At 39.5% G+C, this 16,159-nt stretch overlaps 1 protein-coding gene across 1 annotated transcript in view; it reads left to right on the forward strand.

The window, feature by feature from the left end:
• The window catches only part of tex264a (testis expressed 264, ER-phagy receptor a), a 74,466-nt gene that overhangs the window by 51,673 nt on the left and 6,634 nt on the right, over positions 1-16,159 (forward strand). The window contains exon 3 of the mRNA XM_005741381.1: positions 14,516-14,687. Coding sequence (XP_005741438.1) covers positions 14,516-14,687 — 172 coding nt within the window. The remainder of the gene's footprint in view (positions 1-14,515; positions 14,688-16,159) is intronic.

The following is a 16,159-nucleotide window of genomic DNA, read 5'->3' on the forward strand; positions in this document are numbered from 1 at the left end:
CCTCAGCATGTAGCTGTACTAACTGTTGATATCATAGAAATGCTTACTTGTGTTTTTATTGTTTCGCACTTCCCCTCCTGCTTCCCTGTCAGTGGTTTCAGTCTCTGTGTGCATATTTTCTTTTTTCATTTACTTCCAGTCACATTTTGAAGTTACCTAGTTTGTCTCTAGTTTGTTCTTTTTGAATGTTTTTCCTACCCTCATTGGGTTCACCTGTGTCTTAATACCCAAGACACTCTTTGTATCGTCTGCTTCCTGTTGTCAATGCATCTTCCTCTGATTGTCCATTCCTGTGTGCTCCTGTGTTTTCCTTTGAGCCGTTGCCGTCTTGTTTTCGGTTACTCTTTTAGATCATCTTTTGTTGGATCCTGTTTGTACTCAGCCTTCCTGCGCTCTGTTGATGCTTTCTGTTAAATTTTGTTTTCTGTCTGCATTTGTTTACCTGTAGTAAACGTTGTCAGAAGAACCTTTTGTTCATTCAGCCTGTCTGTGTCATTGCGTATTGTGTGAGGCATTCTCTGCCTTGAAGTGAAACCTCAAGGCCTGGAGTATTTCAACATCCTGATGTTTAGCTGATATATTTTATTTGGAAATCCAAACATTTTATCTGGAAAGCCATCTTATGGTTGTGGAGACATTTCACTTCAAATCGCAACTGTCAGTCTTATAGTGGAATTAGGAGAAAGGTTACAAGTTCACACATGGATCTCAGAAGATGTCTGCAGGATCAGGAACATACATGTACAGCATGTGGTGCAGAGAAAAGATAGATAACTTTTCCTTAATGGAGGTACGGTGGTTTGTGTGAGCAAGCAGCCTAAATAGAGTGAACATGAGGCAGGACACACATGACACAGTACTGCCTCTGGTATTCTCACATGTGTACTTCTGGACACTACCATTATTTTGTGGTGTCAGGCTAAAGCCTGTTTAATGTCAGATTCAATTTCATCAGATATTTGCATTCTCATATGCCCCCCCTTGGTGGGGCATATGAGAACATCTAGAAATGTTCAGGGCTGCATTGCATATGTGCAGAACTGTTTAGCATGGTAGTTATTTGTGGTGGTTATTATATTTGTTGCAATTTATCCAGGGCTTTGCTGCATATTGTATGTGAAACTCGAACTTGCTTGTGGCATTAACAAAGTGAACTGACTTTATTTATTTATTTATTTATTTTTGGTTTGTGGATGTCTGTACCAGGTTGCACTGCATTCCATTTGATATTTTCAAGACATACCCTCAGAAATCAAAAATGTCAGTTAAACCTGTTGGAAGTAAGAATTCCTGCAAATATTGCTTAAATATTTCAGCGTGGACCATAGTAGTGCTTCAACTGCTCAGATAGCACTAAAGAAAGAAATGGGAATAAATCTAAAAGACATAAAAAGTCTAAGCTAATGTTGAATGTTTCATTCGTCAGCAGTGATCTAGACACTGCATACATTATAATATGGTGGAACAGATCATCAGTGGTACCTTTTCCTAGTTTCATATTAACTTGCCTGTTCTTTTACTTTGATTTCATGTTGTATGTCCTACAGCAAGCAAGTAAGATGTGGTTTATAATGAACATTTTGGGAATTAGCCACTCTCACTGTTTTTTACCTCTTGCCAGCTCATCAGATCAATTGGGAGACCTCTGGAGGCCACAGCAGCTGCTGACTGAGTCGCTATACTTGTAGCTCATGAAGGCTGTGTACTTATTGATTGCACAGGTGCACAGAGAGGTTGGTACAAACCCATCGCCCTGCCTTCTGCAGCAATGCAATTTTCAGTCGTCAGATCTCTGCCACCTCCAGCCAGCCATGTCTGCACACTTCCACTGGGGCATGGAAGCATGGAGGTGATAGAGGTGATGGAGAAGGCCTGGGCTTGCTGAGAGGGATGCAGAAAATAGCCTTATTGGAGGCAGAATGAAAATGCTCTGTTCCGGAGAAGTGTGTGACCATAAGGGACAATCTGAATTGGACACCTCTGCAGAGGTGTGAAGTAGAGTTTTTGTCTCTTTCCACAGATAGGAAGGGGTGAGGAGGTTATGAAGGGTGTGAGGAGGGTGGATTGTGGCTGTAATAGTGCAGTGGGAGTAAATAGACCAGGGGATAGAGGGAACTCGGGAGACTGTCACCAATTATCACCAGAAGTCACCTACCTTTTGTATTAATTTTCATTTCTGTGTGCCTCTGGGCCGGGGTGAGAAATCATCCATCTATAAATAAATGTGCCCAAGTGTGTCCATATGTTCATGTGTGTATGAATGGGTTTGTTTTCTTTACATACCCTATTATGATGAAGTGACTTACACCCATAGCTAGAGGCAAGCTTCTTTTACCAGCTTGCACTGGGCTAGCAGTTTACTACATGGCTGAATGAACATTGTCTTCCTTTCATTATTCACTGCTGCTACACAGCTCACATGTTTCCTGCGACACAGAGGTAGGCTGTCAGTGTGTCTTACTCCTGACAACACTATAGCTTCAGCCTTTTAGGATCGCTAGTTTATTTAACGATAGTTAGCTGTGTTTAAAGAGATCTACTATTAGCTGGGCAGATTAGGTGATTTACTCTGCTAAGTTAACGCCAGAAATTAAACTGAAATATTGCAGTTTGGGTTATTCAAACATGTCCTATATTAGAAATTACTTTAAACAGTTTAGAGAGACCATTGTTTATAGGATGAGCAATTATACTTACCAAAGTACCATAATTGAGGTACAGTGAATCTTAACATGTTAATATTTCAGAAGTCTGGGAATTATCGAGGTCAGTGTGCTAAATCCTTCAGGGACAGTACACAGTTGTAACACTTGTAGAAACTTTTTGAGTGTGGACCAAGGTAGTGGAAAAAAAAACTTTAAAGCCACACAGCTAGCATGTTTTCAACAAATATACAATTAAAAAAGTCCAAAAATAACCCACAAGGTAGCATAACTATATCAGGTGTGATGGTGTTCTTTAACAGTGAGTAAGTGTGAGGGTGGATTTTTACCTACTGCACTGTAATCTGCCTTCATGGGCTACCTGTCACAAATTGCGTTCAGTCATGTGGGACAGTCAATTATAGGCTTCCCTGGTGGCTACTCACTTATGGAATATATACTTAACTCACCGATAGGATCGGCACATTTTAAAGTCCTAAATAACATCTTAGTGATTTACACGGAGTAAAAGGAGCTGTGATGAAGGGCGATAATTTGCTTTTTATTTGTTTGGCCATATTAGTCTGCCTTGTCTACCTATATTTAAGGCGGCAAGTTTCTAACATCTGCAACTCTGCACGACAACGAATGTCAAGCTGAGACATGGTGTTTGAGCTGGGAGTAATGATTCTAGCAGGAGTTTGAAAAGTGAGAATTGCCATTTCTTTAAGAGTTAATCAAATCTGAGCACAGGTTTTTTGACAAATTGATCTATTTCTTTGTGTGATTGTTGATAATTGTGTAAACTATGTAGTGTGTTAAAAAAAAGAATAGAAAACAAGCTAAAACAACAAAATACAGCTTGAGGTGAACAGCTCTCGTTATTAGGGATTATTAAGCTAGATCACAGGAATAGTCCCCAAATAAATCAAACTGTAGTTGCGGTAAGGCGTAAAGTCACACATCTTATTGCTCCTAAAACAAAATTCACCATGTAGTATTGGTCTCGGAAAAGGATGCTGGGTAAATTATCCACTGCTCACAGTTTAAATTTTATCCATGGGACCTGACAAATAACACACTGCATCCCTGAAAATATAAACACAGTGAGGTGAGGATGACCCCCGTGTCTCGGTCAATCTAGAGTCAGACCTCTTGATATTTGCTGTGGGTTGTTCCTCGACTTTGTGAGTCTTCTGCGTTTTCAAAGTGAGATTCTCCTGTGTCTTCTGTCTCTTCTTTTTCTGGCCAACAGCCAGAACAGCTCCTGAGCTGAACACAAACCCGGAGATGAGAGCTGAGACATGAAAGGAAGAACCAACCTAATGCTCAGATCTTTGAAAATCTCCTTTTTTTGATATCACATCTTTCAAGACACGTCTGCAAGTCTGCAAGTGAATGATTGTTTGTGTTAGCGTTATTCATCAGACCTAAGAGGATAGAATACATTTAATATGTGAAAGGCTAAAATACTTCTGCTGTATTTATGGCCTCGTTACTCAGGGGGGGTCAGTTCAGAGTAAGTTAAGCAATGCAGTAAATGAAGCTCCAGGGGTGTTATTATCCATGTTCATCTTCCTGTTATTGCTGTTTCTGTTGAAGGAGGGGATACTGTGTGTTCACTGAGCTGCTGCCAGAGAGGTCAAAGACTATAAAACCCCAGGAGACTCTCCCCTATATCTTTATCTTTGTCTTGTAGTTCTCCCTACACACACACACACACACACACACACACACACACACACACACACACACACACACACACACACACACACACACACTCTAATTACACTGAAACACAGTGTGAAAACACAAACCTTTTTGTCCCAGTCAGTCCTGAGTAACCCACAGGTGTAGTTATATCACCATAAACTACTAACTTGGCACTGTAATGCCACTTGTTCCATATTCGATACATGGGTTTATGTGAGTTTTTGAAACCTCCTCATCCTCAGTACGATTTCTTTTTCCTGAAAAACATGAATAAATTGCACAACAATGCATATGTGCAAAATAATATTTAATTTATTATTTAATTTTAATATGCCATTTCTTTTTCAATCTGTCAGAAGGTTCAATTAAATCTCCAGTTTCAAAACATTGTAACTTTTTGGAAATTATTAGGGTTCAAGTCATTCGCTTTTGTGGTCTAGAAATCCTGTCAGACTTGGGTAATAATAGAAAATTGACTGTTGTCTCCGTTCAATCATTTGAGCAGCTGCTATCATTTCTCATATTTTCTTATAAGTGACAGAAAACCAGTTGCTTTTAAATTAATGTGAAAAAGTATGTATTTCAATCTCACCTGAGAAGACTTTTTATGAGACCCATCTGACTGATATACCGATCTTGATTGTTGCAGTAGCAATTATATTCCTCCTGGAAGGCTGCTTTATGAGCAGTAATTAAAAGTGGGGGCATTTCTATTGATTCAGTGGGGGAATTACTGCCTATATCTTGAAGTGAGTATTAATAAAAGGTCAGTCAGAGTACTATCCTGGGGATAAGACTGTGTTCAAGGGCACATCCACATAACTGATGCTTCAACCTGTGTCCTTTGTTCTGTTTAATCATCTCGTTCTCCTTCAAACTGACTTGTTCTATGTTTGTTCACGTCACACCTCTTCTTCCACGGACATTTTGTGAGATCCTGTAAATATCACAGTACTTGTCTTGTTCTAAGGATAGAGCCTGATTAATTACTCATTACCTAATGAGGTATGTGATACAAGAAGCATTCCTAAGCCAAGATGATACTATTCCTGTACACTACATCGGCCAAGCAGCTGATATTAATTAATACTTTTCTTTACAGAGGAAATCCCGACATGGTTACACACAAGATAAAATATCCTGTGTAGGCATGAAATGCTGTATTGTAGTAACAATACATGCAGCAAATAACATATTTTTTTAACATTTTATGTTTTCTTTGCTTTTGAACTTCTGCCACGTGCCAGAGATTGTGATGTGTATTTTGAAGGTAGAGTACTACAGTACCCATGATTTCTTTATATTTTGCAGGGAATGTGGGAAATAGGTGCAGCAATGTATTGAACTATATGCAAACATTACATGGAAATACAGCTTATAAGGCAAAATCTCTTGAAAGTCTATGTTTGGTCGGACTGTCTTTACTTTTCAACACAGCCTGAACTCTCTTTGGCACTTTTCTTGTCATTTCTTGTAAGTAGTTTTCAGGAATAGTTCTCCAGGCTTCTTGTGGGACATTCAAAGCTCTTCTTTGGATTTTGGTCGACTGTTGTTTTGTTCTAAGTCAAGATGATCCCACACTGTGTGGTGGATCAAAATCGGATAGTACTTTTCTGCGCTCACAATTCTGTCAATTTTGACAAGATCCCCAACATCGCTGGCTGAAATTCAGCCCCAAACCATGGCAGAGCCTCCACTGTGTTTTACAGGCGCAGGCTCTGGCTGTAGATACCCGTTGTACCTCTCTCCTGGCTTCCTGCATACATATTTGACGATTTGAACCACACCTGTTGCCGCACATTTTTCGTCCAGTTCTTGTTTAATCTGACATACCTCAACCTTCCCTTCCTTAAGAATGGCTTCTTGACAGCCAACTTCTACTGGGACCATTTCCAGTGAGGCGTCCGTGAACAGTAGATGGATCAACTGAAGGGCCAGATGCATGTTTTAGACCCTGTGTCAGGCTTTTGGTGGATTTCTTAAGGATGACTTTCAGATACTGTTCATCTGTTGTTGATAGTTTATAAGTTTGTCACTTGTTCGTTTGTCGTCCACTTGTCCAGTTTCCTAAATTTTTAGGACTCACTCCTCATACTAAGATATGCCTAAAACTGCGATATTTGCCAGTTTTCATAGATTCAACTGAAAACATGGTAACTAATACAGTAATGCATTATATTTGGCTCCTCTGAAGCAAAACATTAAAAAATGAGGGGTGGCTGGTGGATATATGATGGATATCACCCACTTCTGTGTCTTACACTTTGCCGCAACGCCTACATATATGTTTTTTCTACTGTTGTCAGCAAACAGCAGGCCCCAGAGTTTTGAGCTATCAGGCAAATCAAACTCCAGATTGTCTGATTTCTCTAATTAAAATGTGTTTTTTCCATAGACAAAATGTAACCAAATACAGTAGTGACTTTAGCAGGTGTATTTTTATTGAAATTCAAACTTCTGTGCCTTTAGCACTTGACTGCACATAATTATAAATGGATTTCACACCTCCACTATATTCTGATTTGTTTACATCACCAACTTGGGGATTATCTTCTGTTTATTTGCAAGCACAAGAGCTTTTCCTTCATATGTATTATTAATGAAAAATTAAGAAAAGGCTATTTTGTATAGTAAATATTAATCATTAAATTGTATCCGCTGTCAATTTAAATGTAGTCAATTTAGTCTTTAGTCATCAGTAATCATTAAGAGGTGAGATTTCCTAATGTGATGAGGAATTTTGGAAAGTGTGGCCGTGACGATGATAACCATTGAGTCTGCTAGGAGGCGACGGGCAAGGAAGCAGTGACCTGTTTTTCAATGGTTCAGCCATCTGCCTCTGTATCCTGCAGCAGAGCACATTTCATTCCCAGCAGCTTCAAGACACAGGTTAAGTGGAAGCTTGTTGACTCCATGATAAGCTTTCGGGAAATAGATGGCACCCAATCAGAGAGCAGACAGGCAGAAACCACAAAAGGCCACTGGGTGGAAAGAGAACATCTTGCTTGTCGTATAATTAAGACGTTCAAGCCGGGAGCGAGTTTTGATTATGACAGTTAATCTGTTTGCTATTTCTTTATTTATTTCCTCCGTGACAGTAAGTATAGATTACTGGTCAGTGAAACATACCCCCCACAGATCAGACCCCTTTGCTGTACATATCGTTGTTTAATAATAGATGTTAGTTGTTGCTGTTTTTTTCCTTTTGCTGGCTGTCAGATGAGATGGCTGTAATCATTTAAACAGGTAAGACAAATGAAACACACTGTGTATAACACGTAATATGGAACAAGCCTATTTCAGTGAAACTTATGTAACATCCATCCATCCATCTTCATCCGCTTTATCCGAGGCCGGGTCGCGGGGGCAGCAGCCTAAGCAAAGAGGCCCAGACCTCCCTCTCCCCAGCCACCTCCTCCAGCTTATCCGGGGGAATACCAAGGCGTTCCCAGGCCAGCCGAGAGATATAATCTCTCCAGCGTGTCCTGGGTCTGCCCCGGGGCCTCCTCCCGGTGGGACATGCCTGGAACACCTCACCCAGGAGGTGCCCAGGGGGCATCCTTGTCAGATGCCCGAACCACCTCAGCTGGCTCCTTTCGATGTGGAGCAGCAGCTGCTCTACTCTGAGCCCCTCCCGGATGGCCGAACTTCTCACCCTATCTCTAAGGGAGAGGCCAGCCACCCTTCGGAGGAAGCTCATTTCTGCCGCTTGTATCCGCGATCTCGTAACATATGATAGTGAATTATGCTCCAATCAGTACCAGTAATAATGCCTTGTGAAATAAACTAATGTATGTTAGACCTCCTGCTTTTTATATTAGCTGAGGAGGATTTACCACAAGAAAAAATACTTTGATTAAAAAAAGGTGGTGATGGTGGTGTGTGTGTGCGTGGGGGGGGGGGACCCCAACAATGTTGGAGTAAACAAAAGCAGGTTAGTAAGAAGTTATGATGAGAGATTTTCTTCATGCAGAAATAATCAAGGGACCCAGAAGAATAGTATAAAATATGAATATATTTATTATGAAAATGACTGAATATCAAGGAGAGGAGAAATGAAAACACATTACAGCAGGTATCATCATCCCTGTTCTGATGTTCTAATCTCACACAGAGTTTCATATACCCCCTTCTATGTCTGCTCTCCAGATAAGGAAACAAATTGTGCCTCTGTACTATCAAAAAGCAACTAGTCTGTCCTTGAGGCCTATCCTAGAGCCAAAACAAACAGCACCAAACACAACGTGGGTCATTGTTCTCCAAAAGGTTCCATCAGGCCTCCTGAAAAAGAAGTGCAATCCCCCTAAAATACAGGTGTTAACTTGATAAAAATCTATCACAGAAGTCACTGTCAGGTGTAAAGATTAATGCTGCCAGAAGACTTGAGCAGCTATAACATAGGCCTACCAGCTATAACAGGTAGGCTTATGTTTGAAAACTCTGCTTCCGTATATATTTTAGTATTTTTTGTCTCTGTTTAGTTTTCATTAAATATCATCAAAGACAGAAAAAAGCTAATTATGTTAATGTTACTTTGGGTACTTCAGTTTAGAGATTGCCTTTTGATTGTGCACTGTTCATAAAGGCAAGTACAGTTAAAGTGAAGAATCAATTACTGTGTAATTAGAAGTAGTTGTTTGTGTCGACAGCAAAAGGAGTAATTAAAAAAACTGTCACTGAGGTCTTTGAAATACCTTAAAGAGCAACAGAAGATACAATAGAAATGAATCTTATAACCACAGATTAAGTGTAGTAAAATGCCTGCAGCAGGGAAGATGATTGAATAAACAAACCTATGTGAAGATTTTATAATCGGAAAATTAGAATAAAAGCTTTCAAAAAATCAACTTCGTATTGCAAAATATGTTAATGGAAGTGAAAAACACACCACTCGTAATTTTTAGGATGATTTTCAAAATAAATATATTCAACAACGTAACACTGTTAATGCGTTAGCAGGAGTGCAGTAATGATATTCACTGTTTCTGTTAAATTTTCTTTTAATGTGGAGTACATTTATTTTGAAGAACAGCTCTAGAGTGGTGTGTTTGTGAATTAAGTAAGTGCCCAATGATTTGTCACAACAACTGAATGCCCTGCTGGAAAACTGTGTACATTTATATTGATGTCACTTTGGCATCTACGTACTTTAACACTGCTGCATTTTAAGCAACCACACCGCCAGCCCAAAGAACACAGAAGCTCCACCCACATGACCCAGCGGACCGTGCCCTAATGTTTTGGATGAGATAAGATGTTATAGAAACATTCCTCCTCAGGACTGAGATGGGCTAATATATGTGTCAGTAAATCACTATATAGTATTAATTGGTAATTAATTGGTAATATGCATGACATGATTTACAAAATTAAAAGGTCCAGAATCCCGTGCTGTCTAATAAGCTGTCTTTATAACACACTGGCATCCTGCAAAGTGGATTATTGAACATGTGCATCATCTTGTGCCTCTTGTAGCTTCACATGCTGTTGTGTTGCTTTATTTGTTCATTTATTTTTTTATTCAGGTATGAGACTTTTGCAAAAGAAAGTACTTTGCATTTCCTGTGTTAAAGGCAAAAAAATTTATTTGTACCAAAGATAATAGAAGTTCTATCCTGTCTCCCTGATGTTGTGGTAACCATTAATTCATCAGATTCAGCCAAGTGTTTAAATAACATCTTGCAGTCACTGCTGGAAGAATCTTTTATGGAAAGAAATGGAAATTTATTAACGAATGACTGTTTTAAAGTAACTCTTACTGTCAGTAATGCAGATATATTGGTTTACACCTTTCTTATATGTGCTTTTCTTTCTTTTATCTGTTACCGTATCCCTTGGAGATACATGTATGCCTACAGTATGGTGAACTGTCTTTGTCTCAAATTCCCTGCTCATTATCGGAGTAGGTTCAAGGAGATGGGCACTCATTTGCATAAGGAGCCCCAAGGCTGGAGCCTCTGTGTGTAGCAGCCAGGTGATTCATACCAGCTCCTACAGTCTTATTTTGCAAGGATTAGATTAAAACCCATCAGTCAACCTAGATCACCCTGACCCATAGGAAATGGAGCCAGGTTACCGCAGTTAGGCCATCCAACTTGTTTCTTTCATTATTTCCCCCTCAGAGCTCAGAATAGCTTGTTTTGTAACATAACCATGACAACACAGCAAGTCTATACATTCACTTAAATTTATAGACGAGACCTTTATGAACATTTGCGTGGTGAGATGAAGAGCAGCGCGAGCATAAAAATTCAAACAGTGGAGTTATACTGTGTAATATAAAGAGAGCGAGTGCGCAAAGGTTTCCACGTGGGAACGAATATGTGCGCTAAGGAGAAATCAGCAGTGCGGTTTAACATAACAACACATTTATCCAGCAGCAGATTTAAAGAAATAAACCTCAAAGAGCAAAAAGAAGTTTTGAAAAGTGCACCAGGTTTAAGGGTCTTTTTGTTTTTTGGGGAGAAACTGCTTTTTTTTAAAAATCGAAGTGGTCACTTCAGTTCTGAGAGGTTTAAGTAACGAGCTGAACCAAAAGCACTTCTTATAAATGTCATTCTCGCTTATTTGCTAGTCGAAGAAAAAAAAGTGTATAGAATAAGAATATTTAAATCTATATAATGGTGCAAAGTCACATTTTTAGAGTTATACTTCCCTGGAGCTTTCCCTGCATGTTTCCTTCTATTCGAAGTCTCCTGTTTTTAATAGAAAAATATCAAGTATCTTCAGAGCTATTTCACAACTTCTACTTTACAGTTACTTTCTACTTTGTGTGGCAATAATTTAAAAAGATATATATAAACTTGGTGATAAAAGCTATGTTTACAAGGTTCAGTAGCTCAAATTAGCACCGGCTTGCTCGGTTTCAGCAGGAGATACCGAGACATCAGTTGTAACATAACAATCATGAGGCAATTTTTTCTGTTTTGTGTGCTTTTAATACTTCAAGGGCATTTTGTTCTAATGCTTTTATAGTTTTACTTGTAGTTAGCATTGCATATTTTTTTACTTTTTCATTCTATTGATTTTTTGTAATTTTAGCTAAAAATAAGTTATCACTTAAATATGTTGTTATTAAGTTTAAAGACATGTACATAAAAAATGAATTACATTAATGAAATTGTTTGTGAATGCCATTAATGATGATAATGGAATGTTGTCTTATACAGACGCTCATAGCAAAGCGCACTCCTGTGTGTCAATGGCACGTTTTGCTCTCTAATGCAAGCGAAATCCTAACTGATCATTAAAAACTCCTTTTCCTGTCATCACAGCTGAAATCTGAAACACTTCTTTATTCAGTTAATGTTGAATTCTTTGCAGGTTTTATTCAAGTCTTAAAAGGGGCCCCCCATAAAGCTGTAAACATTCCTATTCTTGCTCTTGTTCTAAGAAATGAAAGCTGTGGGAAACTGACAAACACTGAAGATCGCATGCAGTGCTGGCAAGTTCTCCCTCCACAGAACAGTGCGGTCTTGCTCTAACAAGAATAGAAAGAGATGTGTGAGGCCCTGGAGCGCAACTGAGCAAGAAGACAAGTAGTTTGATGTATTTGTCGCCTCACAGGTCTTCAACTGGCAGCTTCATTAAATGGCACCCACCAAACACCATTATCAACACACAGTCAAGAGGCGACTCTTGGAAGCTGGCCTTCTAGGCATAGTTGCAACAAAAAAAAGCCAAATATGAGGCTGGCCAGTAAAAAGGAGATGATTAAGAGTGGTTAAAAAAAAACCCTCAAAGACACTGGACAGAGACAGTTTTGGGGGAAAGAAGTGTCGTGTATAGACACATGTGTGTTTGAGCTCTTAGATGTGGAGCAAATGGAAAGATGCTGAAGGAGTGCTTGAAGCCATCTTTCAAGCATGGTGGAGAAATGTTATGGTTAAAGGTTGCTTTGGTGTTGGTAAAGGGCATATTTGTAGCGATTTAATGCCCCAAAGCACAGCTCAAAACTATGAAATCTTTTGAGTGTTTTGGAGCCATTTGCTGATATCAGTTGTCCACATAATGCTTATGTCCTAAAATGTCAGGAATGTGGCTCCCAAAAATATACAAAAACAACAATATAGTTAGACCCAAAAAGGTCGGGTTTTCCTGGACTCCTTGCAAAACTTTTGCACCACCTTTTAATCATTTTCACCAATAGAGAAAATTTCATAGGTATGCATTAATCTGTGCAATGTAAAGGCAGGCCGGTGCAGCCTCAGTGTGGCTGCGCAGTGAAAGAAAACTGGAAGAGGGGGGTCAGTTCTCAGTGACCACTGCCAAAGCTGATTGAGGCAGAGGCTGTAATTGCTGTGATTGTGAGGGCAGCCTTGGTATGACAAAGCGGTCACTGTAGCCATGGCTGTAGTTGGGCTGTTGCAGTTCTGACTGTGACACATCTGTTAATGAGAAGAACACTGACTGCACATGTGTGTGTGAAGTGATGAATGTGCTGTAATGGGGTTGGCGGTTTAACACATTTGTCACAGAAGCAAATAGTACAGCCGTACATATTCACAGCACCACAGAGTCAACCTTCAGATGCAGCTGTCTGAAGGCTGAGTGATAACTGTATCCAGCCACAGCTTCACCTATAAGAGCCAGACAGAGCAGCTGCAGCTGTGCTCACAGCCAGCAGCTGTATACAGTCATAAATTTGCCTTTAATATGAGGAACGAGAAAGAATTATGTAAAACAACCCATCATACTGAGCTCTCTTCTCTTTAGTAGCTACAGAGTGTTACCCTTAGCCGGATCTCTATTATAAGTGAACAACTAGGCAACTTTTTTTATGAATCATAAGGAATAAAAAAATAAAATCAAGGGCAAAAACACTGCATGGGATTTTTATTGACTTGTGTTCATGTCTGTGCATTCCAGCATTCATATGTCACTTTGCAGCCGATCACAGCTGAGACCAGCCTGTGCAGCTCACCTCTGCTTCTGCCGCGCTCTGATGGCTCATCACACAGCTCATTCCTCTGCAGTCCCTTGAGAACTATATGAAAGCATAAAGAAAAATTATGAAAGGCTAATGTCCACTTTAGAGGAAAATATAGTATAATATTTATAAACTCTCCACTCACTGCATATACTTCTTGCGGAGAGTGTAGACGCACTGATGTAGATGGTAATGCAACTTTAATGAACTCACATGGAAGGGGATACAGTATATACATATTAATGTGTGAAAGACATAGTGTTATATCAGCAAAGACACTTTTGAACTGCATATTTGAAATGTTTTCTGCTTGTTTGAGGTGTTCATCACACTCCTTCAGCACGGGTCCTCGGTCCCTACGCTCTTTGTCGTGTTTTATGTGAGAAGCATTGAAAGAAAGGATTTAACCAGCAGTTTTATGAGGCCTTTGGGTGTTTTAAATTTGTGTTTAGCTTTTGTAGTGCAAAATAATAACTTGGAAAAACATGATGGGTACAGTGAGAACTGAAGATGTCCTTTACTCTGTGTTGAAGTTAATTGAGTCTGCTCAGACCTTTTTCATGCAAATGAAACACGAGGGCCTTTGCATCACTGCTTCCTAAACACTTTTTCAGGCATGTCTGACAACATAAGGCAGAAAAGTTCATATCCTACCACCAAAGATAAAAAACAGAATCACAGTTCTGTTTTTTTAGTTAGTTAGCTCGACTCCATCAGAAATCTGTAGTTTTCCCCTGGCCGTGTACGCCACAGCTGCAGTGGCTCTATTCCCCACCAGTGGGGATCACATTTTGAGAACCAGTGACCCCGGTGCCACTGGCACTGTGAAGAAAAGGGCATGTTATTTGTTTAAAGAGATTGTGCATCACTTGAACTTGATCATTGTGAAAATGATTATGTAGAATTCTGTTATCTTGTGTGAGTCGTTTAAGCAGATAGTCTGCTCTCTGTTGATCTGATCTTTCTCACAGCTCAAAGCTAGTCAGACTTCATGCTGTCTGTGTGCTTGTTTTCCTTCTTTTTCCTCTTCCAGCTCAGTGTAATTATGAAAGGTTATCACTTTCTCAATTAGAGACACAAGCACAAGTTTGCACAAATATTAAGGTGACATTCGACAGTGTCTTTGTGGTTTTTACAGAACGAACGCGCCTATCTTTGCAAGGGTAATAGGATATTATAAGGTAAATCTCACTTCCTGTTTTGTGTCTTTTTTCTTTTTCCATTTTAATAGGAGAGGAAGCTTTGTGCATTCCCAACTATTGAGATCTACAGTTCGGATGTCATCAACTATATGGTTCCGCTGTCTCGTCAGACGGACTTCTTTGTACCAGAAATGAAAGAGGAGGTCAGAACAGATGTGAAGGAAGAGGACTCAGACGACGATAGAGGAACCGACATTACAGGTAAAGATTTTACACATCCTCGGATACTGTCAGCTCCCCCGGAGGCAATTAGTGACAGCATCAAAAAGATTTCTCAAACAAGAAGAAAGAGCTGTCAATTTGTCTGATTCAAAATTAAGGGACAGTTTTCAGAGCGGAACAACTTTAGTTTAGATTTTTTGTGTGATTTATTTATTTATCTTTTTTAAAATCTAGCCATCAAAGAATTGATGCTTTCGGTTTTCACCTGCTGTTCTCAATTACAAAATGTATATCAGTAAAGATTTTCAACTTTTAATGTGTCATTCATTGAGATCTGATATATGACTCAGGTGTTTTCTTAATTCGTTTGATGCGTACATTTTATAAGAAGTTTGTAGGAGAGCGTAAGAGAGTAGTAAGGTAACTAAACATAACTTAACCGATTCCTGTGGTTTAAAGTATCACCGGACTGCGCTGATGTGCAACTATATTCTGCTATTCTCAGATTATGTGACAATAGAGCAAACCTCACCATGTGGCCAGTGGTTTTAGCCACATTGAGGTGGTTAGCCTGATGAGTCAATGATGTGTGAAAGCAGCTTTAAAAAAAATCAGGGACAACCAAATGCCACGTGAAAAAGGAGCCATCATGTGGTTATACTGCTGTCGTCTAATTTCAGTCTTACCAAGCATTCATTTCTACTCTGTTGATCCTACAGCTTGTGTCAGTTAAAAACAAACAAAGAGAAAATGTGTAACAACTTTTATTTTGTCTGCCACTGCGCTGACTCCTCTCTCGCCCTCGATCACAGAGGACGGGTGATATCTGAGACTCTGTAATTGCTCTGTCATTACAAGTATGTGCCTTCAAGCGCGATGTCTTCCATGCTGCCATTACTCTTTGAATCACAGCTGACCTGTGGGCTGGTCTCAGAGCCGTATTGACTTAATCAGCGTACAAATCTCCGGAGAACAAAAATGGTGTTGCTCTGTGGGGACAGAGTGAGTGGGGATGGGTTGATTTAAATCAGGTGCCTTAAGAATAGATCATGTGACATCCCTTGTAAGCACAGCTTAAATTTCAGAGACGTATATGGAAGAAGGCCTAACATGTTCTGACCATGGTTAGTTGGCAGCCACCTTTAAAATAAAGCGTCATTACATGACAGAGGTGAAGACCACTCTCCATACACAGCAGCTTTATCCGCTGTGGAGACTCTCACATTCTGAGGGGCAAGAGCAAACTGAGAGTCGGAGCTATTCACAACTTTAAATGAGTTTGTCAGCATCACCAGACCGAGACAAAGTTTTGATTATTGCTTCCCTAACAAATGAGAAAGTAAATAAGAAAGAATTAAAGTGCAAGAAAGCATTTAAATACGTTAATTCAGATCAAATTAATTCGATCTGCCACGTGTCTTAATCACATGAGGAGAAAGTGATTTTGCAACGTTGCACACTCTTACTTTTTATGCATTCACTCAGTGGTCTCCAAATCTTTTGTTAATTCG

The sequence above is a fragment of the Pundamilia nyererei genome, unplaced genomic scaffold, assembly GCF_000239375.1.
Source record: "Pundamilia nyererei isolate P.nyererei 1_Seehausen unplaced genomic scaffold, PunNye1.0 scaffold00110, whole genome shotgun sequence".
NCBI classification, from domain to species: domain Eukaryota; kingdom Metazoa; phylum Chordata; class Actinopteri; order Cichliformes; family Cichlidae; genus Pundamilia; species Pundamilia nyererei.